The sequence below is a fragment of the Lotus japonicus genome, chromosome 3 (assembly GCF_012489685.1).
Source record: "Lotus japonicus ecotype B-129 chromosome 3, LjGifu_v1.2".
Classification (NCBI taxonomy): Eukaryota; Viridiplantae; Streptophyta; class Magnoliopsida; order Fabales; family Fabaceae; genus Lotus; species Lotus japonicus.
The window spans coordinates 93898886-93923266 of record NC_080043.1 but is presented as its reverse complement, the minus strand read 5'-3'; the positions used below and the strand labels follow the sequence as shown (position 1 = coordinate 93923266).

Below are 24381 nucleotides of genomic sequence, written 5' to 3'. Positions count from 1 at the left end.
AGAATTATTTCCAAAATATGTAGTTGGAAATATGTTTGTATTAATTGTTATAGGTATTAATGTTTGAGACTATATCAATATGTTGATATTGGTTCAGTGGTTAGACAATGTGCTTTTTATCTCCATGTGCAAGGTTCGAAACCTGCTGGCTGCGTTTTTCTTATTAATTAATTTTAATTTGAATTAGCAAAAATTCAAATTTTGGCAAAAAGTCACGGCCCTTGGATTCGGACTCGCGACTTACTACTCGCGTGGGCCATCAGATGTGATTGCCAGTTGAGCCATGGAATGGTCATGTCTCTTGTGGAACATTAATAATATATAACCGATTTAGACAGTTATTTTCAAAGAGACACATCCATTCATCAAGGGATGTTACATCTCTATATAAAGAGATACTTAATTCTGATGCACGAAATTGGACTTCCTTTTGGTCAATTTCTCCTCCATTTACTATATTCTAAATCATCCTTAACTTCACTAATGCATGAGTGAAGTGTGGGAATCATACTTCTGTAAACTATTATCAAAGATACGCTTGGTGTGTTAGTGCAAACCACATCAAGGAATTCAAAGTATCCTGAAGGGAATTCGCCGGTTTTCTCACTTGCATCCAATACACAGTAATTGGTGGGGGCGAATTTAACCTAAAGGTTAGTGCTTATGCACGCTTTGAATCTTCAAGTTCTTCCGTCATCAAAATCTTCATCAATCCAAAAGTTGCAGCATCTTCCCCAACAGATTATTTCCCAACAGTGTTTATAAGTTATCTCCCCCAGGAAGCTTTTTGAGGATCTATGGTTGTTGGGGGTTGAAAAAACTAACATATTTGTGCAACTTTGGGTGGGTTTTGTTGGTTTCACATGGATGATAGTAACTAACAAAGATAGATTTGTATTTGAATTTGGTTTCTCAGCAACCAATGGTGAGAGAAAGGTTTCTCATAATGTGAATAATATAATCTATCTTTTAACTTGGGCTAATTTGGGGTTCATTTTGTGGCCAACACAAGTTGCTTGCTTTTGCTTTTGTCTTTTGCCTGCCATGAAAGAAGGAATTCTAAGATGCATTTTGTCAGAAAAAAGGTTAATTAAGGCCTGAAGGCTGTGGGTTGAGAGTATTGCAGAACACTACCATCCTGTGTTTGGATTTTTTATTATTCAACAAGACTCATGCTGAACTTGACACGACCAAATATTATTTCTTCACTCATGTTCTTGAAATATATAAAATCACGTTTGCAGTATCAAACCGACGCAAACAAGCTTAATTATTAGTAGTATAGCAAATGTGGTTCCACATTTTTTATGCTCTTATAATCAAGGCCAATAATAAAATACTATAAGAAGATCGGATCTTGTCGAAAGTGCCTGAATTCGCATGCATTAAATTGGTGTTATGTCTCAACAAAATGAACCTTTTCACAGCAATTTTCAAAAAGAAGGATCACATTGTACAAATTCAAATTTAAGATTTAGGGCCTACTGTAAGGTATGTATGAATTTTTTTTTGTTATATCTGAAAATTAGGAATGTATGAATATGACTTTAGACTAATTTAGAATGAAAAATGTTATTTTTCAATTGAAAAGGAAATAGAAAGTGATTTCATGATTTCTCCTATATATAAAGTTTCGCAATACGCCACCCACACCACTAATGGGAGATGGCACCCAGCAGCAAAATCTTCACTTTGGGAACGCACGAGGCAAGCTTATAGCTGTGAAATTAGCCAAAAATTGGTTAGTATGGAAAAAACAATTTTTCCATACTAATTTTACCCACCAACCGATCCTCAACTGATGCATGCAGGTCACAGATCATCAAATTTTTGCTGCTTGAAAATGAGATCATGTTTTACAAACATAAAAACTTTGGATTGTCTACTGGAATCTATAACGTGATGCCTAAGAAGAATTAGAAACGTTGCCACATTGAAAGTGAGTTTGTATTAGGTATCAAATATATTACTGTATATGACCACAATTATCACCAGTCCGTTGTAGTCTAGTTGGTCAGGATACTCGGCTCTCACCCGAGAGACCCGGGTTCAAGTCCCGGCAACGGAATTTTGTTTTGTTTTTCACGACAAAGCAGACCTGGCGTTCTTGCTCACCACACATAGTTTGGGCCCATTTGTTCCTGATAAAAAAAAGTGTTTTAATGTGAGATTTTTTTTTTTGAAATGAAAATTTGATTTTATTTAAGTGATATTTTAAAAAGTAGAATTAATTCATTTATGTTTGCTTACAAATTCTTTGAAATATTTTCTTAACTAAAATGGTTAATTTTCATATCTAATTTTTATTTGAAAGTAACCTTGTCCGTTATCAGTATACTTACTTAATTTCTTTCCTTTTATAGGTGACTCTGCGCTAGCGGAGGTTCGTGCCATGTAAACAATGACCATTAATTTAACATGTAGCAAGAAATCTTTTGAAATTAGAAGTTTAAAAGACAAAATAATCATTTATATTTTATCAATGGTAGAATCTCTTAAAATAAATCAGGGACATTTTTAAAGTATCAAATTATGGATGGTATGATTTTTTTTAGATTGGAAAGATAAATTGCACCCGTTAGAGATTAATCCCAGGATCTCCCCTACCCAACTCACATGTCCCCTGGCTTACGTAAGATGATAATATGCTTTGCGAATTTTTTGCCTTCGACTTGATAAAAACTATGTGCCTAATTTAAAGTAAGTTTAGTGCCTAGTGCCTTGCAACCCATCATATGGTGTTTCCACCTACTATTTCCCCTAAGATCAAACTCTAAAATTGGGTCGTCCTCGTGCTCCTTCTCCTCCTCGTCATCATCACTGTCCTCGGTCACCGAGTTTGTTCTCCTAGTAAAATCAAGCTCAAAAAGATTTGAACTTGAATAGCTCACTGCATCCTCCTCGTGCATGGACGCAGCCTGCGTTAGACTCGCGTCCTCTCCTTTATTCAAGAATAACTCCCTCGGGGCTGCAACAACCTGCTCTACTCCGGTGTTCTTCTTGGTAGAAGAGGACGCGGGCCGTTCTTCATTCAAGAAGAAGAGCTCTCTTTGGATACGATTATAGACTTTTATGAACTCAGCTATATTTCTCTTCTTTGTAGGTGACCGTCCAATTTTCCACGTAGTTGGCGTTGGTGCAGACTCAGCCATTAGAGAGTAATGAGAACAGAGTGACACACTTTCATGTTAGAATGAAAGGAGAAAGAGATCAAGGGCTGTTATATAGGTGTAATCACATGGAAGTGGTAACCAGTAACGATGGTTGGTAGTCATGCGTACGTTACTCTTGCATTGAATAATTTCAAATTTACAATTCAAATTTCCAATTTAAATGTATCAACCGTTGATTTATATGTCAAGGATATATAAACATTCTTATTGAGCTGCTTATAACTAATTCAAATGCTTGGCAGAGGGATATTATTTAATGACGGAGATATCATAGAGCATGTATGAGGGTTATGATTGTGTACACATGTTTTACATAATTATCTGAATTTGTCATAATAAAATATTTAAAATGGAAAATAGATAAATGTGATTGTATACATATTTTTATATTGACGATGCATATAAATGAAGTTCAACTCTTAAAAATTGAGAAAAAAGTATGATTCGTTCAAAAAAAAAAAGTATGATGCCCAGACATATAGTATAGATTACGGCTGTCGGCCGTGGGGATACTTTGGTCAAGAAAAAAAAACAGATTACTTAAATTCTAACTAAATATTAACTTATCAACTTAATATATTTTCCCTCCACATTACCCGTTATCACTACAATTGAATTGAATTTAGTCACAAAAAATGGAAAACAATATATTCAGATCCTGTCTTGATCTTTCCAGATTGTAACAAAAATAAAAGATCCAGTTATGATCTTCCAGTATCAACTTTCAATCCATGCCATATATACGTGCCTTGTTATACGGCAATATAGGGATTGAACCCTAGACTTAAGGAGCACGTTAGTGTTTGGAGTTATAAAACCATCAAGGCTCTGTTACCTTCAGCAGTAGTGCAGCAGGCTCTGCATCCACCATGGATCGGATGAAGTCAAAGGAAGAGATAAAGGTAAGGAACGGGAAGAAGAAGGCTGTGTTGATTGGATTGAAGCATCCACGAATTAACACGGATATCAAAGGACTCATTATGAGGATGAAAAAGAATCTCATTGAACTGCGTGGATTTCCAGAAAATAACATCACTCTCCTGATTGAAGATGAAGAATCCTCCTACGTTCAGCCCACTCAAAAAAACATAATAAGTGCGTTGTGCGACCTGGTTTATCATGCTAACCCAGATGACATCCTCTTCATCTATCTCATAGCCCATGGATGCAAACCAGGAAGGATGGTTACTTCTGATAAACTAACTCTCTCAGGTAAGCTATGACATAAAATACCTAATTAAGTGTTTTAAATTGCGATGGTCAATCACGGCTGTGGCCAGGGTTTTAAATTGTTGTTGCTGTTGTGTCGCGGAATTGTAGGGTTATATCCCACAATGCGGACTTGCATAATTGCTGTTGCGAACTGCAATTTGAAACCCTGCATTAATTTTCCGCAACTTAATCATTACAATCTATATTTATGACAAATGATATTGCATTGGTATAATTTGTAATGTTTTATGTACATGTTTGCGAACAGATTATTTTTTCGGAAAACTTCTTGGCAACCGGGAGTGTACTCTAACATTTGTATCAGATTGCCAAATTGAAATTGAACGTGCCAGGAAACCTATTTGTTGTAGTCTCTCAACAGAGAAATCAGATACAGATACCTGGATAGATCCTAAAGATTATTATAACAACGAGTTAATAAGAAAGATCATAGGGCATGATCCAAAGTTTTTCAAGACAGATTGTAAATGTTTTACTTCGCACTCGGGCAATTTGTCTCGTGTCAATATTCTTAAGGATGAGAAAAATGAAGATGTGAACAAGAAGAGGAAGAGGAAGAGAAAGTGGATTTCAACAGAAAGCAGAAAATCACCTCATATTCTTGCAGCTCTGTTCACTCCTTTCGTATACGACCAAAACTGCACGAAGAAAGATAGACACGAACGTCTTTTGAGTGATTTACCAAAATTACTCTTCCCCCCACCGGAGGTAGCTTCTTCCAGAACCACTTCACCTCCTTGCACGGAACACACATCATATGGAGGTTTTACCAATGTCATGCTCGATATAATTGAAGAGACTCATGGTCAGGTTACAAACTTGGAGCTTGCTCAAAAGACTATGCAAAAACTTAGGGCTCGTTTGGCACGCCGTATTAGGCATGATAGTATAAGCTTATACAATACATTATGAGTTTATCCATTGTTTGGTGATGACATTGTATTGTATAAGCTTATCCATCAAAGTCCCCTTATACGTTAAAATGACGTATTATTTAATCCATCATGTGAGTGATGGATAAGGCATGATAAGGTTGTGACGTATAAGTCACCATCACCACCACCCTCTATTGCTGCCAACTTACACCACCATTGGCACCACCACCACCACCACCACCATCCGATCACCGCCGCCGCCGCCACCACCGCCCTACCGTCACCACTGGTGTTGCCACCGCCGCCGCCGCCGCCCTACCGCCACCACCACCATAATCGCCGCCACCACAACCCTATCGCCACCACCACCATAATCGCCGCCACCACCGACACCACAACCACCACCCTATCGCCACCACCACCACCACCACCATTGCCTCCACCCTCCACCGTCACCACCACCCTACTAAGCCGCCACCGCCTTACTACCACCACCACACCCTATCGTCGCCAACACCACAACCACCATCGCTGCCACCACCGCTGAAGGTATGAAAAACGGTAGAAAGGGGGGGGGGGTTGAATAACGTTTTCAGAACAAAACTTCCACCTTAAAGATTTTGACAAATCTTTCGAGAACTTAAGTGCTAAAGATAAGAGATAGAAAAGCACACAAGGATTTTATCCTGGTTCACTTGATAAATCACTCAAGCTACTCCAGTCCACCCGTTAAGGTGATTTCTTCCTTCTTCGAATGAAGGCAATCCACTAATCAGGTAAGAGTTACAACTGCACTTGAAACCTACAAGTGACTAACAATTACACTGACTTAGCTCACACTAAGATTCACTCTCTTAGTCTTCTCTAGGATCCGATCAACCTTGATCTCCTAAAGGCAAACTATACAACTGTATATGAAGTTCTTGTTTACAAAGAAATTGCTTCTAAAAAGCTTATAGTAAACACAATGAATTTCAGATGAAAGAAAGCTTAGAATATTTTGAATATGTCTTGCGCGTGTGTATTGCTTCTTCTTAGTTTCTTCTCCGCTTCTTTCAATCTTCAGCCTTTATATATACTCCAAGGATTAGGGTTGAGCGTTGCATGGGAAATGCTACCGTTGGAGGGCAGTTCTGGAAAATCCAGCTTCTGCTGTGGCTGAGAACGTTAGGTAGGTCGTCAGGAAGGTACACTTGCTTTTGTACTTGGATAGCGACTTGACCTTTTAACCTAGGAGACTTCTGATCAGGGGAATACTTCATATTGGAACTTGTGAAGCCGGTTGATCAGAGTCAGAGGGAAAGCACAGATCCTCTGACCATTGTATCTTCTGATTCTGAACTCAGAGGGAAGAACATGGCCTTCAGAGTTTCTTGCTTCTGGACTTCAGAGTTTCCACTATTCAGCTTCTGGATCTTCAGAGTCTTCTACACCATCAGAACATCTGAACCTTCAGTGTTTCTTGGTTATCAGAACTTCTGGATCTTCAGAGCTTCTAGCGACTGAGTCCACATCAGAGTTTGTATAGCTTCAGAACTTCTGAAGCTTTTCCACTGTTCATACTGAACATGGTGAATGCGAAAGCGTTGCTTGGGTCACTCTTTATACACAGTGCTTCTGATTTGTGTGAGATTGAGTTGAGGTCAGAGCCTGTAAATAGCACACTCAGAAAAACACGTTAGAGTACCACAATTGTTCATATCAAAAGGTTAACTTGTAATCATCAAAACATAGAGTTGTACTACTAGATCAAAACTTGATCTTACAACCGCCACCACCGATGTTACCGCCACCACCACCGCCGCCCCCTACCGCCACCACAACCACCACCACCACCATTGCCTCCACCCTCCACTGTAGCCGCCACCGCCTTACCACCACCACCACCACCCTATCATCACCACCCCCACAACCACCATCGCTGCCACCACCACCACCAACCTATCTCCACTGTCACCACCACCGCCACCAACACCAACACCAACCTACCACCATTGCCACCACCACCACCAACCTACCACTACTTCCATCACCACCGCCACCACCGTTATAATCACCTCCATATTTGATTTTTATTTTATATCATTATTCAATACTTCATTAAACATAAAATTGCATTAATTTAAACGATATGGTAAATTATACAGTGTATGTCCAAACGCTGGATAGTATAAGAAAGTTATCAGGGCTTATACTATCAGGCCTAATACTATCAGGCCTTATACTATCAGGTCTTATACTATACGTCGCACCAAACGGGCCCTTAAGATGCAGGGTGTTCATAAAAAACCTGGACTCTCTTGCAGTGACCTCCAACATGCTTATGATTCTTTTGTGTGCTGGTCTGATATTTGAATGATGGTTGTTTTGGAACAAAAGTAGTTCTTTTATTTTTCATCACAGTTTAATTGTTTCATGTTTTCTTATGGTTATGGTTAGTTTGGCTTGCATCCCACAAATATTGAAATTTGCATATTTAGTTTTATGACACACAATTGAACCAATTTAGATGAAAACTCTTTCCTTAAGAGATGCAATATGGTCTAACTCATCCACAATGGTGCCCTCTAAGCATCAAACTGACCGAAAGAGTTGTTTAGTAGCTCCAGACCAAACAAGGATGATGAAACTACAACATGAAACCCAAGTCGTTTCATTATCTGCACTAACCTTTCATAATTTTTGTCAAATCAGTCTGTTTATTGACATAAGTGGAAAGGGTGCATCATGCATGATATGCATTTACATTATTGACATTAAACATTAAAAACTGATGAATCCATTAAGGAAATACGTGAATGGACAAAAATTCCAGGATGCTTACATATTAAGGCTACTGTCATTTTTTCTCATTAGTCATTTGACAAGAGCAAAAGCAATGACCCCTCAAACTTAAGATCAAAAGCACCAGGGTGTTGCTAACTTGATGGTGTTGGAGGGAGGAGGAGACCAACGCAAGCCAAGATACACTTGATGGTGTTGGAGGGAGGAGGAGGCTAACGCAATGGAGTTCAATTACTAAAGAACTAGATAATTTTTCATTTCAGATTTCATCAAATAACACTTGCAGTTGAATATGCGTGAATGAATTTTCTGAACTCAAGACCAATACTTCGTCATCTAGATTACCAACTTCCTTCACAAAACTCTCAGCAAACACAGAGAGATCAAACATGATCCACTGCCAAAGCTCTGCTACCTGACCTCCATCAGTTAATGACTCATGAAAAGGAGCAAACAAGTAAAAGCAAGTGGTCGATCTCATGACTTAGCTCTTCTAGCATGATGGATGTAATACATTTGAACCTCGTCACTCTTTCCCTTTTATCTCCCCTTCTAAAATGAGTAACTAACCTTCTTTGCCAAACAAAACAATTAACACAGTTTGCTGTAAAAAAAAGTGGATCAGGGTTTAAAGTCCAACTAAGAATTAAGATTACAACTATTGTCTAAAAGGACATACAAGAAATATTTCATCACAATACTTAGAAATCAAAGCATTAACAGAATCATGCATGTTTTCCCTTTCCCCCTTTACAATGTGTTACAAGCTACGTGGCATAGGAAGAAGAAAGAGTACAAGAACCCAGCTTCAAAAACTCAAATTAAATTAAAAAAAATCAAGAGAAAACAGAGCAAATAACAAGAAAAACAGAAAACCAAAATACAATTTTCCTTGGAGAGACATTACAAGAATATGCAAGCTAGCTTGTGCAAAAAAGAAGAAAGAGAGCTCATGTTAAATTAAATTAGGACAGTACTAATAAACTTATTTATGAATGAATGAAAGCATTTTTCAATCAAACCTAATTGTTTATTGGTGCTTGTAGCAATGATCCAGCATCACAAATTCACAATAAATCAATTAGCACAAACATGCAAATGCAACACAAATCTAAACAATGGACTCATTCAGAATTCAAAATGGGGAGACCCGAGACCCTTTTATACTAATTGAAAGCGGGAAAAATTAGAGGGGAGAAGAGGCATACGACTTTTTTACCAAAGTAGTTCACTTTTGATATTTATTTACCATTATAGTATAACTTTTGATTTAATTACCTATCTAGTGTAAATCACCACTCTAAGTGACAATAAATATATATTTTTAATTTATTTTAAAGAAATCGCCATAGACATTAGAGACACCTTTAAAAAAATTGCTTTCTATTTTAGTGACGGAAAATGTTCCGTCACAAAGTCCTGGTATATAATTTAAATGAACTAGTGACAGAATATGAAGAGAGAAACTATCCGTCACAAAAAGAAATATTCCTCGCTAATTCCTTTGCGAAAGAAATTCTCCTCTCAACCCACCGTCGCTAACTCAAGTAATATTATTCACTTGGAATTTGTGACGGAATACCTTCGTTGCAAATAAATTCGGTCACTAAGAACTTTGCGGCGAAACAATTATTTCTTCATATTCTGTCATTGTTTCCTTTAAATAGTAATATACTAGGACTTTGTGACGGATCTGCTTCCGTCACTAAATTAGAAAGTAAAAAAAAAATATTAATGTGTCGATACTAACGGTGGCGATTTCTTTAAAAACGAAAAAAAAATAAAAAAATTATCACTCCTCTAAGTGGCGATTTGCACTAGTTAGGTAATTAAATAAATAGTTACACTAGAATAGTAAATACATTTTAAAAGTATACTACTTTAGTAAAAAAAGTCAACTCATACACAATGGAATCTAAACAGAAAACTAGAGACAGAGATAAGTGAGAAAGTGTACCAGAACGAGGGAGTGGTGTTCCGGTGGCTCAGCCACGGCTGATGAGGGGCGTTGATGTGAGGTGAAGTCGCTTGAAGTGTTGAGAATCGCTCGATTGATATTGTTTTGTCTTAATTGATATATACTAGTGCTTTTTTACTCGCGCGTTGCACGGGGAATATGTCTATTGTATTTGATACATTGATTCATATTTTAAATTATAAATATTTAAGATGCTAAGAATGTAAGAATAATCATAACAAAGATGTAGATATTTAAAGAGCACAAATTTTGAAAAACACAGAAGTTAATAAACCAAAAGCTTTAATTTTTGCATATGTGAGGTATAACTGAATTTTGTTTGTGAAGATGTATACTCGTGTTGCATAAAGGGTAATGCTTTTGTGTTTTAGATATATAACAATACATAAATATATAATTATTTTTTAAATTATTAAAAATACACTTAAGTTATAGAAAATGAATTTTATTTTTTTTAACTCGTATAAATTTTCATTTTCATGTAAAATGTTTCTCCCCGTGAGATCTCGTAACTCTAATTTGTTAGCACTAATAAATTCAGGTCATAATTTTATAGTACATATGTATTAATATTTTTTATTCCTCTTACTTTTCTTATTATCAAATTATTATAGTTATATACTTATATAAATATACACTCTTAAAATTTTGAAAATAATACTAAAGTTAATTATATTAAATTTATTCTATTAAAATAATATCAATTAATTAGTTTAGAATATAATGATTGTATAAAAAAAGTATAATGATACTTTTTATATAAAAAAAATCTCACGTAGATAGCATTATAGTACTTTAAAATTAAAACATACAATTGAAAATTATACGCAAATACAAACAACAACCGCTTTTAGGTTTCAGAGCAGACTTAAATGCAAATAATCTTACTCAATGGATTCTCATTTATCAGAGAAACAAAATCTTATAAATTTCATAAATCAATATAGAAGGGGAAATTATAGTGTTTTTTTACCCGCGCGTTGCACGGGGAATATGTCTATCGTATTTGATACATCAATCAATTATTTGATTATTTAAAATATATTAAACAACATATGAAATAGAAGGGTCTCAAATGCTAAGCAAAGTGGACCAAAAGACTTGTCATCTAAGCCTGATTGAGATCAAGATGAAATCGTTTCACATTCTTCATGAACATGAAAACAATGACACAAATAATAGATATAAGGAATCACCAATAAAGCAAACGATAAACACATATTATGGAAAAAAAAAAGGATGTGATAGTAACACTAATCAGGATTGTAAAAGATAAATCATAAAGTATGACATCATTTTGTGTTTATACCAAGTCATCCAAGTTTGAGTCAATATTGCAAGGTACCTATAAAATTTATGAAATATATCGGAATTTTTTTTTGGTTTGTTTGCTCTGTCCTGTTTTCTTTCCGGCACTTTCTAGGTTTTCCTATCTTTCTGTCTTTGGGTTTCTTCTGTTTGGTTTTTGTCTGGCTCGATCTTTGGGTCTACTTTCGGGTTTTTTTCCGCCGGTGTTGGTTGGTTTGTATTTCCTGCTTAAGAGTTTGCTCTCAAGCCTTTTGATATTATATATATATATATATATATATATATATATATATATATATATATATCTTTCAAAAAAAAAGTTTGACTTTTTTATTAGTAGTTTGTCAACACTACTTTAGTTGCATATAATAATAAAATGTGTAAGAAATATATATTGATTCGTCTACTTGAAATTTGTCTTCTAAAGGAGAAGAGCCGAAATATATAGGGAGTTTATGATCTTTTATAGTATATCAAGTAACAATTTTGTGTCTAAGGGTGACGACTGTCCTATTACCACAACGTGATTCCACCCTTAGTACATTCATTAAAAAATTATTCTTTTTTTGAAAATGGAAGAAATAGCACGTGATTCTTTTTCAAAAAATTCAACGTGTCAATACATTAGATAACAACTGTGATTGTGTTACATATTTAATTTTAAAAAAAAAGTGATTATTAAACAATAGATGAAATAGAAGAGTCTGAAATGCTAAGGAAAGTGGACAAAAAAGAATCACCAATAAAGTAGATGATAAATACATATTAATCATGGAAAAAAAAAGAACGTGATAGTAGCATAAATCTGAATTGTGAAAGATAAATCATAAAGTATGACCTCATTTTTTTTATTTCAAGTCATCCATGTTTGAGCCAATATTGCAGGGTGCCTACAAAATTTAAGATATATATCAGACTTTGTACATAATTGTTTTAATCAATAAAGAATTATTTCATTGTAAGGGGAAATAGAACGAACCTTAAACCGACAATAATATTTTTGCATCAGATGTTCATCATGTTAACAATGAAATAAAGTTAGGTCACTTAGAAGTCAGTTTGTATTAAAAAAACTATTAAGATAAAAAATTAAACTAACCACTCATATGTTCTCAAAAACTTCTTGGTAGACAACATTGCGCTTGGAGTTTGAAACTACCCCTTGTTTATCCCCTAGTGTTTTTTACCCGTGCGTTGCACGGCAAATTGATTGTTGGAGTTGACATTAATAAAAAAATATAACAAAATGTGATGAGTATAGAGAAATACGTGTGGTATAGAGTAAATTATATAAGTTGTTTGTATGAGAGCTGTGATAGTAGAGAAAGAATGACGTAGATTCTCTCTCATCGTTGGGTTAAATAGAGAATAAGAGAGGGAATTAGTTTGCCATGAATCGACATTTAAATAAAAATAAAAATATCAAAATATAAAAACAATGATAGGCTTAATAAATTAATAAGATTACTCCCTCCCAATAACCAAAAAGATTAATAAGATTACAATTGGAAAGCTAAAAAAATTGATCAAACTTTGTTCTATGTCTACTCAAAATGAGAAGATTGAAAAAATACATTGGACCCACAAAATCTGCCCCCTTTATCTCTCATCCCTTGCCAATCAAACACACTAACTCTTATCTCTCTGTCCTCTATTTCTCTCTTCTCTTTCACTACCATATCAAACAAAGCATTAGAGAACCTAGTTGAATAGTTTAGCAAGGCTATAACAAAATGGCATAGAGTTCTTGGAAAATAATTTTAAAATTTCTTTAAATTATTTTTCAAATCTTATCCAATATAGCTTTTGTTTGAAAGTAACATATCCACTTCATTAGCATTCTTTGTGTGCAATCACCCTCCTCTCTCTCTGTCTCTCTATTCTCCTGCCTACAACTCATTTCCTTCTTCTAGCTTCTCATACCTTATTTCAAGTAGTGCCTTGATTTCTTTAAGGCATTTGATTCAAATTAGCCTAATTGAACCAACCAAAACACATAAAGAATAAAATTAAAAACAGACACATAAGTAGCTTCAAACCAATACATTAATCTTATGAATCAAATGCTAGACATAAAGAACTTTTAACTAAAAGGATTCATTCTCCTACCTCAGAAATTAAAAGCATTAAGCCACATGCTTTTCCTTCCCAAACTCTATCTCGAGCCTTTAATGTACTTCAACAATTCTTCTCTAATTTTTTTTTGAAATCTCCTGCATTCTTCATTCCTTAGCATAGTCTGAGAAAACAAATCATAATATGTCTTAGATCAAGAAAATCATTTCAACCTACAATATTATATCAAGAAACTGATTTTGGAGCAACACGCGTAGGTAGATTGGCGGAACCATCACCTATAACCCGAGTCAAAATAAGATTAGACATAAACAAAACTATGCAAAGAAGGAATTTGAAGAGGAAAAGGGAGAATGCTCACCACTTTTTCCGGCCAGCTCTCCAATTGAGTCATGGAACGTGACAAAGAGGGGAGTCGAAGCCATCATTATAAATTTAGTAAGGAGTAGTAGTAAATCTTCTTTCAAAATATAATTTATTTAAATCTTAGATAATTAGGGAAAATCTTTTAAAATTCAGGTTTCAAGATAAAATAGCACAACATAAGAGAGGCTATCTAACAAATTGACAAAAAAAACAAAACAAAATCTTTAAAAAATATTTAATAAAAATACGATAAAAATTCGGATTTTTTTTAGAGTATTAAGTAATTTAAGATAAAAATAAACAACCTAAATCCTAATTGATTTATACACTAAAAATAACTCTAAAATAGAATAAAATATCTCCTGTAGAATCACATGCAAAGGAGAATCAGAAAACATAAAAAACAAATAAAAATATTGCAAAATTCCATATAGAATATAAAATGGACTCACCATCCATGGCTTCCAAAGAATCTCTTTTGGTGGAATATCTATAAAAAAAAAACTGAAGAAAAGAATTTGAAATTAGCATGGCAAGTGATAAACGAAATTGACCTTGAAGTCAAACATGAGTGAATGAAAGTTAAAGGTAAAGTAAAATAAAATTGAAAAAAACCATAACATATTATGCAAGAAAAGGAAGAAAATAATTTGAAACCTCCATCTGCAACCTTCCCAATCAGTCCAAGGCAGCAAATCGGATGGATGCGATTGCAAGTCGATGGCAAAGTGGTTCCGTTGAGAGATGAGACGATTTTGTGGGGGTGGTTCCGTTCAGTGGAGAGATGAGATGAAAATTGCATGGAGGAGATGAATTTCATGGAGGAGATAGTGGATGTAGGCAGGGTTTTAAGAGGGTTTTTGCTGATGGGATGTATTATTGATTTAAATCACTTATCACAGATTTTATATTAAGATAAAATCATGAAATAAACAACATAAATCCTAATCAAATCTAAAATTAAAAAATGTACCAAATAAATATAGATAAAAACTATCAAAATCTAGCAAATCACAATAAAAACTCATAAAATCAGGAATTAATTAAAAATCCGAAAATTCAATAAAAATACCATAAAAAAATAAATAATAATATAAATTAAGATAAAATACAGAAATAAACAACATAAATCCTAATCAAATCTAAAATAAAAAAATGTACTAAATAAACATAGATAAAAACTATCAAAATCTAGCAAATCACAATAAAAACTCATAAAATTCGAAATTAATTAAAAATCAGAAAATTCAATAAAAATACCATAAAAATTAATTAATACTCTAAAAATAGATCAAAAATAAATTAAGATAAAATCAAGAAATAAAAAACCTAAATCCTAATCAAATCTAAAATTAAAAAATGTATTTTTTTATTAAGGAGAAATAAGGTAAGGAAAAATCAGGGCACATGTGGCAAGTGGGGCCAAGGAGAAAGAGCTTACATGTAAAATATTAGGTGAGAATTAATCTGGGAGCGACACGTCACTAACTTGGCATGTGAGAGCGACAAGAATTTGAAATTAGCATGGCAAGTGATGAACGAAATTGACCTTGAAGTCAAACATGAGTGAATGAAAGTTAAAGGTAAAGTAAAATAAAATTGAAAAAAAACCATAACATATTATGCAAGCAAAGGAAGAAAATAATTTGAAACCTCCATCTGCAACCTTCCCAATCAGTCCAAGGCAGCAAATCGGATGGATGCGATTGCAAGTCGATGGAAAAGTGGTTCCGTTGAGAGATGAGACGATTTTGTGGGGGTGATTCCGTTCAGTGGAGAGATGAGATGAAAATTGCATGGAGGAGATGAATTTCATGGAGGAGATAGTGGAGGTAGGCAGGGTTTTAAGAGGGTTTTTGCTGATGGGATGTATTATTGATTTAAATCACTTATCACAGATTTTATATTAAGATAAAATAATGAAATAAACAACATAAATCCTAATCAAATCTAAAATTAAAAAATGTACCAAATAAATATAGATAAAAACTATCAAAATCTAGCAAATCACAATAAAAACTCATAAAATCAGGAATTAATTAAAAATCCGAAAATTCAATAAAAATACCATAAAAAAATAAATAATAATATAAATTAAGATAAAATACAGAAATAAACAACATAAATCTTAATCAAATCTAAAATAAAAAAATGTACTAAATAAAAATAGATAAAAACTATCAAAATCTAGCAAATCACAATAAAAACTCATAAAATTCGGAATTAATTAAAAATCAGAAAATTCAATAAAAATACCATAAAAATTAATTAATACTCTAAAAATAAATCAAAAATAAATTAAGATAAAATCAAGAAATAAAAAACCTAAATCCTAATCAAATCTAAAATTAAAAAATGTATTTTTTTATTAAGGAGAAATAAGGTAAGGAAAAATCAGGGCACATGTGGCAAGTGGGGCCAAGGAGAAAGAGCTTACATGTAAAATATTAGGTGAGAATTAATCTGGGAGCGACACGTCACTAACTTGGCATGTGAGAGCGACAAGAATTTGAAATTATCATGGCAAGTGATGAACGAAATTGACCTTGAAGTCAAACATGAGTGAATGAAAGTTAAAGGTAAAGTAAAATAAAATTGAAAAAAAACCATAACATATTATGCAAGCAAAGGAAGAAAATAATTTGAAACCTCCATCTGCAACCTTCCCAATCAGTCCAAGGCAGCAAATCGGATGGATGCGATTGCAAGTCGATGGCAAAGTGGTTCCGTTGAGAGATGAGACGATTTTGTGGGGGTGATTCCGTTCAGTGGAGAGATGAGATGAAAATTGCATGGAGGAGATGAATTTCATGGAGGAGATAGTGGAGGTAGGCAGGGTTTTAAGAGGGTTTTTGCTGATGGGATGTATTATTGATTTAAATCACTTATCACAGATTTTATATTAAGATAAAATCATGAAATAAACAACATAAATCCTAATCAAATCTAAAATTAAAAAATGTACCAAATAAATATAGATAAAAACTATCAAAATCTAGCAAATCACAATAAAAACTCATAAAATCAAGAATTAATTAAAAATCCGAAAATTCAATAAAAATACCATAAAAAAATAAATAATAATATAAATTAAGATAAAATACAGAAATAAACAACATAAATCCTAATCAAATCTAAAATAAAAAAATGTACTAAAAAAAATAGATAAAAACTATCAAAATCTAGCAAATCACAATAAAAACTCATAAAATTCGGAATTAATTAAAAATCAGAAAATTCAATAAATTTACCATAAAAATTAATTAATACTCTAAAAATAAATCAAAAATAAATTATGATAAAATCAAGAAATAAAAAACCTAAATCCTAATCAAATCTAAAATTAAAAAATGTATTTTTTTATTAAGGAGAAATAAGGTAAGGAAAAATCAGGGCACATGTGGCAAGTGGGGCCAAGGAGAAAGAGCTTACATGTAAAGTATTAGGTGAGAATTAATCTAGGAGCGACACGTCACTAACTTGGCATGTGAGAGCGACACGTCATGCTAGAAGTTGTTCTTTTCTAATATATATAAAATTTAAAAATGGTCTAAATAAATATAGATAAAAACTATCAAAATCTAGCAAATCACAATAAAAACTCATAAAATCCGAAATTAATTAAAAATCCGAAAATTCAATAAAAATACCATAAAAAATAATTAATACTCTAAAAATAAATAATAATATAAATTAAGATAAAATACAAAAATAAACAACATAAACCCTAATCAAATCTAAAATTTAAAAATGTACTAAATAAAAATAGATAAAAACTATCAAAATCTAGCAAATCACAATAAAAACTCATAAAATCCGAAATTAATTAAAAATCCGAAAATTCAATAAAAATACCATAAAAAATAATTAATACTCTAAAAATAAATAATAATATAAATTAAGATAAAATACAAAAATAAACAACATAAACCCTAATCAAATCTAAAATTTAAAAATGTACTAAATAAAAATAGATAAAAACTATCAAAATCTAGCAAATCACAATAAAAACTCATAAAATCCGGAATTAATTAAAAATCCGAAAATTCAATAAAAATACCATAAAAATTAATTAATACTCTAAAAATAAATCAAAAATAAATTAAGATAAAATCAAGAAATAAAAAACCTAAATCCTAATCAAATCTAAAATTTAAAAATGTATTTTTTTATTAAGGAGAAATAAGGTAAGTAAAAATCAGGGCACATGTGGCAAGTGGGGCCAAGGAGAAAGAGCTTACATGTAAAATATTATGTGAGAATTAATCTGGGAGCGACACATCACTAACTTGGCCTGTGAGAGCGACACGTCATGCTAGAAGTTGTTCTTTTCTAATATACTAGTGTTTTTTACCCGCGCGTTGCACGGGGAATACATCTATTATATTTGATAGGTCAATTAATACCTTGATCATTAAAAATATAATAAACAACTGATGAAATAGAAAAGTATGAAATGATGAGCAAAGTGGACAAATGTCTTAAATTAAAACCCTTGTTGCATAGATTGATCTTCGTACAATTAAATAACTAATAAAAAAATTGGTTAACCAAATCTCAAATTATGCAAAACATATTAGGGGATGTGGTTTAATGATGGCTAATAAACAATAGCTGATTTAATCTACAATCAAAAAAAGAGAAAATATTCTTTATGTACGTGATTATGCGAGTTCATTTTTTACACAATAAAATAAACTAAGTTTGACTCATATCAACAACATTTATTTTTATGTAGAAGTATTTTCATGTAAAATATTCTTCCTATATATAAAAGCTTTTAGACTCTTTCTAATACATTTAGATCCAGCTTCTCCTTACTCTCAGGATGCCTGAAAGTCTTTTCTCAAGTCTATCTGGTGGGTAATATCGATGAAGATGATGACACCCACCATACCTTGCTTGCTTCAAGGTCGATCTCTTGTATCCTCCTCCTGCCGAAGACTTTAAGAGTAAACCTTGCCATTCCAACTTTCATCGATCGAGTTTCTGTTGCTTTTTCTGTTGATCCATGTGAGAAAGCTTACTAAGGCAACCTCTGCTTTTGTCTATCTCCCAATATAAGAAGCATGTTGCTTTGCTCTTATAGTAGTACTAATGGGCGTACTTTAGAACAAATTTCTAGCGAAGGTCTTGACAGTTTGGAACTGAAAGATTTGGTTCATTAATAATATCTAGTAGTTTCATCATGCTATTCTGCTTTTGAGCTTGTTGTAGTAGTATGCTCCCTTTACTTGCTCTAGTGCTCAAGTGATAGCTGAGTGCATACCGTTTGCATCTGAATTATATATAAAAGACTCTTAAAAACAACTACTTAATTCTCCATTACAAAGAATATACATTACATCAGATTATTATTTGTTAGTGACATAAGTGTCGAAAATAATAGTAATAGAAATTTCGAATGGTGTGGATAAGGGTTAAAAGTCCAATCTCATAAGAAAGAAGAATCTCCATTTACATCAAAATCTCTCTCAGATTTCTCTACCTCACTATCACCACCGTTTTTCTTATAAATTATCCACAAACACACTCACAAATTCCACACAGTACCTAACAACATATGCAAATTTTGTTTTCACTGCAACCAGAGTCTGTTCTCTAGCATAAAAAAGCACTTCATAAAGTAAGAAGGTATCACATTTTGAATTTAAATCATTAAAATATTTATTTCTAATTAAAAAATCAAATGAAACTTGCTTCCAAATCAGCAGCAATCCTAGGTGCTATTCCTGATTGTTGTCCAACTTTAACATGAATTAATATGAACCCATGATAATTCAAATGAAACTTGCTTCCAAATCAGCAGCTTCCGGCCGTATCTGCATTCTAAGTAACAGAAAATCAAGAACTCATGAAGTGAGATTGATAGACATGTTAGAGTAGGATAGACTAAAGACCACCAAACATAATAGTAATATGTGCAACATCAATCTAGCTATGATAGTGCAAAGATAGCAATCAAATTTGCAGACAGATATGAAAGCCAAATAATGAATTGAAGCCACTTTTTGGCTATGGCCTTCCAGTGGTTTCCATAACCAATCAGATCTATTTGTAGGGGGAAACTAATCACATGCTACTAAAGAAGATGAATGGAAGAAAACCCCTCTAGAAATTTTAGACCCATTATATTTGTTGAACGGTTAAAACAACTCTTTGATTTATGTAGCACTGTTGTTGAAAGTACAATAACCAAATCAAAAACATATGCTGATACTAAATCGTAATGTGATAATTACACACTCATGCAAGCAAGACTTCCAATCACACTAAAGTTTGATTAATTGAACCATAGTAGAACAATGATTAATTATAAAATCTAATATTGCCTTCGAAAAGTGACTTTTAATATATGTAATGATGATAGATAGATGTAGAATTGATGAACTAAGTCAGTAAAACTATATATGCATCACAGTAGTGCAACACTAAACACACATCTCTATCTCTTATATGGTGAATATATACATATAATGGACTGAGAAAAACGTCCATGAGTACTGATCTTACATGTTTCGTGGCTTACTTGAAATGAGAGCAAGATAAGATCTTGAGTCATCAATCATGTTTCATCTTGAGCTAGCTGAGAATCAGAGAGTGTAGTCAGAAAGAGGTATGCACCTCATTTTCGTTCTGTACCTACGGATAAATTCATGTCAAATGTTTCCAGGGAAGCCAAGGAAATCAATTTATTGTTAGAACATTGGTTTAGGCGTTTAGCATATTAGAAAGGATAGCACCAGTTTTAAAAGTCTAACCTCAATAGTATAGCTTGAGCAAACAAAGATAAGCAGTAAAATCTCATCCATGATATGTAGTTCTGTAGTTGTAACGGCAAGCACCAACAATAATAATTAATTTCCTCGGTGCAAGAAGCAGGCAAAAAGAAAAAATTACCAAATAAAAAAGTTGCAAGGAAAAAAATCTACAACTTCTCCTTTCTCTCCCCTCAATTCTTTCACTCCCTCAATCCACTTCACTGACAATGATTAGGTTAATCAAAACATACACAGATCAATGTTTCACCTCCTATAACATAGGACACAAATTTTAGATGCAAATTAAGAAAAACGAATAAAATAGAATCACATACAAAGGAGAATCAGAAAACATAAAAAAGAAATCAAAATATTGCAAAATTCCATCTAGAATATAAAATGGACTCACCATCCATGACTTCTAAAGAATCTCTTTTGGTGGAATATATAAAAAATAAATTAAGATAAAATCAAGAAATAAAAAACCTAAATCCTAATCAAATCTAAAATTTAAAAATGTATTTTAAACAATATAAATCCTAATCAAATCTAAAATTTAAAAATGTACTAAATAAAGATAGATAAAAGCTATCAAAATCTAGCAAATCACAATAAAAACTCATAAAATCCGGAATTAATTAAAAATCCGAAAATTCAATAAAAATACCATAAAAATTAATTAATACTCTAAAAATAAATCAAAAATAAATTAAGATAAAATCAAGAAATAAAAAACCTAAATCCTAATCAAATCTAAAATTTAAAAATGTATTTTTTTATTAAGGAGAAATAAGGTAAGGAAAAATCAGAGCACATGTGGCAAGTGGGGCCAAGGAGAAAGAGCTTACATGTAAAATATTAGGTGAGAATTAATCTGGGAGCGACACGTCACTAACTTAGCCTGTGAGAGCGACACGTCATGCTAGAAGTTGTTCTTTTCTAATATAATATAGATATAGATTTAATTTATCTTCAATTCAATAGTACAATTATATATATTCCGTTACATACAAAAACGTCTATAAAATTTTGTGGAACAATATTTGTATTTGGAAATGAATTTTGGTGATTGAGAAGCAAATCTAAATAGAATATAAAGAGTTTGATATATGTATTTAATCACATTTCTCGCTTTTTTCTTTGGATATATTTAAATTCAAATTTAATTATAACATGATAAAATTATGATTTCTAATTTTTTTAAAGCGGTTTTTAATTGAATGATTTTGCACATAGTAATTTAACTCATATACTATTCCTCTTCTAAAAAAAAATATTTGAAATTTTGGTGATTGTATTAAAAAAAAAATTTAGGCAAGCAAATATAAATTTTATCTGAGATTTAATTGGAGAGATCTCTTACCATATATGTGGTGATTGAGGGAAAGAAATTTCTGTGTGATGTTTAAAATAAAAACTAAGAGCTACAAATCCTATCTAATATTTGCAGCGAGGGACAAAGACTAGGTCTTATATTCACATGAGAATATCATGAAAAACCTAACGAAGATCCATGAATGCCATAAAATCATCAAGATTAGTACAATAATTTGTTTCTCTATACACATGCTTAAAATATCAATGTAGCATATATGAAATAGATACTAATATAATTTCACACATTTAATTAGAATGCAATCAATCAAAGATACAATTAATTAAATTGTTGATTTTATTTTTAAATTCTTTTTTTTACATCAGATATTTAAATTGCATCTGTCAAGAATTGATCCCTAGACCTTCCTCTCTCTAACCTATATGTTGTCCAACTCTTACCACTTTTAAATTCATTCATATCAATCACATTAAAATATCGATTCTGTTTCCAATTAAACTAAAATATAAGGAGAGCTTTGCGGCTCATAGTGGAGTCATCTCCGCTTAGGCTTCACCTCTCCAATAGTGGCCAGGCCAGGTCTGGTAAGTAACCTCCATTACAATGGGTCTGATAACGTCAAAGCAGAAGATAGAGCCTGTGTCAGGGGAAAAGAAGGCTGTGTTGATTGGATTTAAGCACCCAGGAATTAACAATGATCATATCAAAGGATCCATTATAAGGATGAAAAAGAACCTCATGGATCTGCGTGGATTTTCAGAAAATAACATCGTTCTTATGATTCAGGACGAACCATCCTACTCCCAGCCCGATGAGTACAACATGGAAGATACATTAGCCTCGCTGTTTGAGGATGCTAACCCATTTGACACCCTCTTCATCCACCTCATAGCCCCTTATGCCTCTCAAGGCACTAATGATGATATCCCTGCAGGTACTCTCCCACTACCTATCATTCATGCATACTCCATTTTGATTGTGGTACCTGTAGTACTCGGTAACCAACTCGTTGCATGTTCTTATTTCTCTTTATATTTCATATCAAATCATTTACTTTATTACTCATTTTTCTTTTTTTTTTCTTTCTTTTTATCTCACTTTGGTGTGAGTCAGGTTGTAGTGTCAACCTATTACTCAAACTATTATATTAGTAGATATAGAGTCGAGACCTTGGAAGAAAATAAGGGATGTGATGGATGATATTGTTGAAATATAAGGGAGATATAAATAGAAAATAAAAGAGATAATGAAGTAAAAATGTAAATGAAAGAGAGAATAAATAAAAATGTAAATGAATCATTAGCTCCTGTATAATTTTATGAAATGTGAAATTGCCTTAGTATAATTCTTTGCGATGGAAACAGAACATTTTTTCAGGGAACTTCTAAAGAACGTCCGCAATGGTTGTACTCTGACATTTGTATTTGATTGCCTATTAACTGATCCTGCTGAGAAACCTGTAATGCCATCATCGAGTGTCATGATTTCGGATCAAGTAAGAGAGGGCTCGGATTCGGATCAAGTAAGAGAGTTCGTAACATATTTGGTGAATAATCCACAGGAAGAAGATGTGAACCAAACACAACATCATCAAGTTGTAACTCAAAGTCTGAACACTGATCTCCTTCCAGATTCACGTGCAACTCTGTTGATGGCTGTGCAACAACATGATCAAAATGTAGCTCCTCCTTCCACAACCACAGTATATGGGGGTTTTAGCAATGCCGTGCTCGATGTAATTGAAGAGACTAATGGTCGTGTTACAAACTTGGAGCTCGCTCGAAAGGCTATGGAAAAACTTAGGATGCAGGGTATTCATCAAAAACTTGTGCTGGGTTGCAGTGACCATCTCCATGGCTATGATGATTCTTTTTTGAGTTGATATGGTGAAAGACCAAGAGGGTAGTATTTATTTGATGTTTCATGTTTGGTTTAGGGAATTAAACATGTAATTATCTTATTTTTCATCACAGTTTGGCACTTGTTTAATGCTATATGTTTGGAAATTAGACATGAAATTTACTTTGGAATTGTAGTTTTGTGCTTTATGTTTCAGATTTTGTTCGAGTTGCTCAACTAGGTTTACATGCATCACGTCACACATTGGAGCTCATTCTTAAATTGGTATTAGATTTTTCTCGAGTCTATTGACACCGGTTCCCACTGCTAAGTGAAGCCATTTTCTGCATGACATCCTTTTATGTATGGTTCTGTCACTGTTTGATTCAATTTGTGGACATGCGCCTTATAGCATTCAGTGATTCTATTCTCGTTTAAAAGTAACATCTAAACTTGTGAATGCTGAAATATTGGCATTAATAGGCCTTTTGCTTAATAATGGAAGTTGCTTTAAGAAAAGTAAAATATAAATTTTATTATTTTGGACATTATTTATATTGAACTATAAGATCGATTTTTCTTCCACGTTACCAGTTACTAAGCACCATTTCAACTGAAATTAGTTACAAAAATTTGAAAACAATTTTAGATT

General features: G+C 32.9%; 2 protein-coding genes and 1 non-coding gene across 3 annotated transcripts; all 3 read left to right on the top strand.

Annotated features, from left to right (window-relative positions):
* Window positions 1-1995: 1995 nt before the first annotated feature.
* TRNAE-CUC (transfer RNA glutamic acid (anticodon CUC)) lies at window positions 1996-2068 on the top strand. Its single transcript has one exon. It is a non-coding gene; the product is annotated as a tRNA-Glu (tRNA).
* Window positions 2069-4042: 1974 nt separating this feature from the next.
* LOC130745051 (metacaspase-6-like) lies at window positions 4043-9117 on the top strand. The gene is made up of 3 exons (XM_057597196.1): window positions 4043-4385; window positions 4654-5216; window positions 9112-9117. Exons 1-3 carry the CDS (start codon window positions 4043-4045, stop codon window positions 9115-9117), a joined length of 912 nt encoding a protein of 303 aa, XP_057453179.1.
* A 13376-nt stretch (window positions 9118-22493) lies between these two features.
* LOC130745050 (metacaspase-4-like) lies at window positions 22494-23772 on the top strand. The gene is made up of 2 exons (XM_057597195.1): window positions 22494-22824; window positions 23255-23772. Exons 1-2 carry the CDS (start codon window positions 22494-22496, stop codon window positions 23770-23772), a joined length of 849 nt encoding a protein of 282 aa, XP_057453178.1.
* The last annotated feature ends 609 nt before the right edge of the window (window positions 23773-24381 follow it).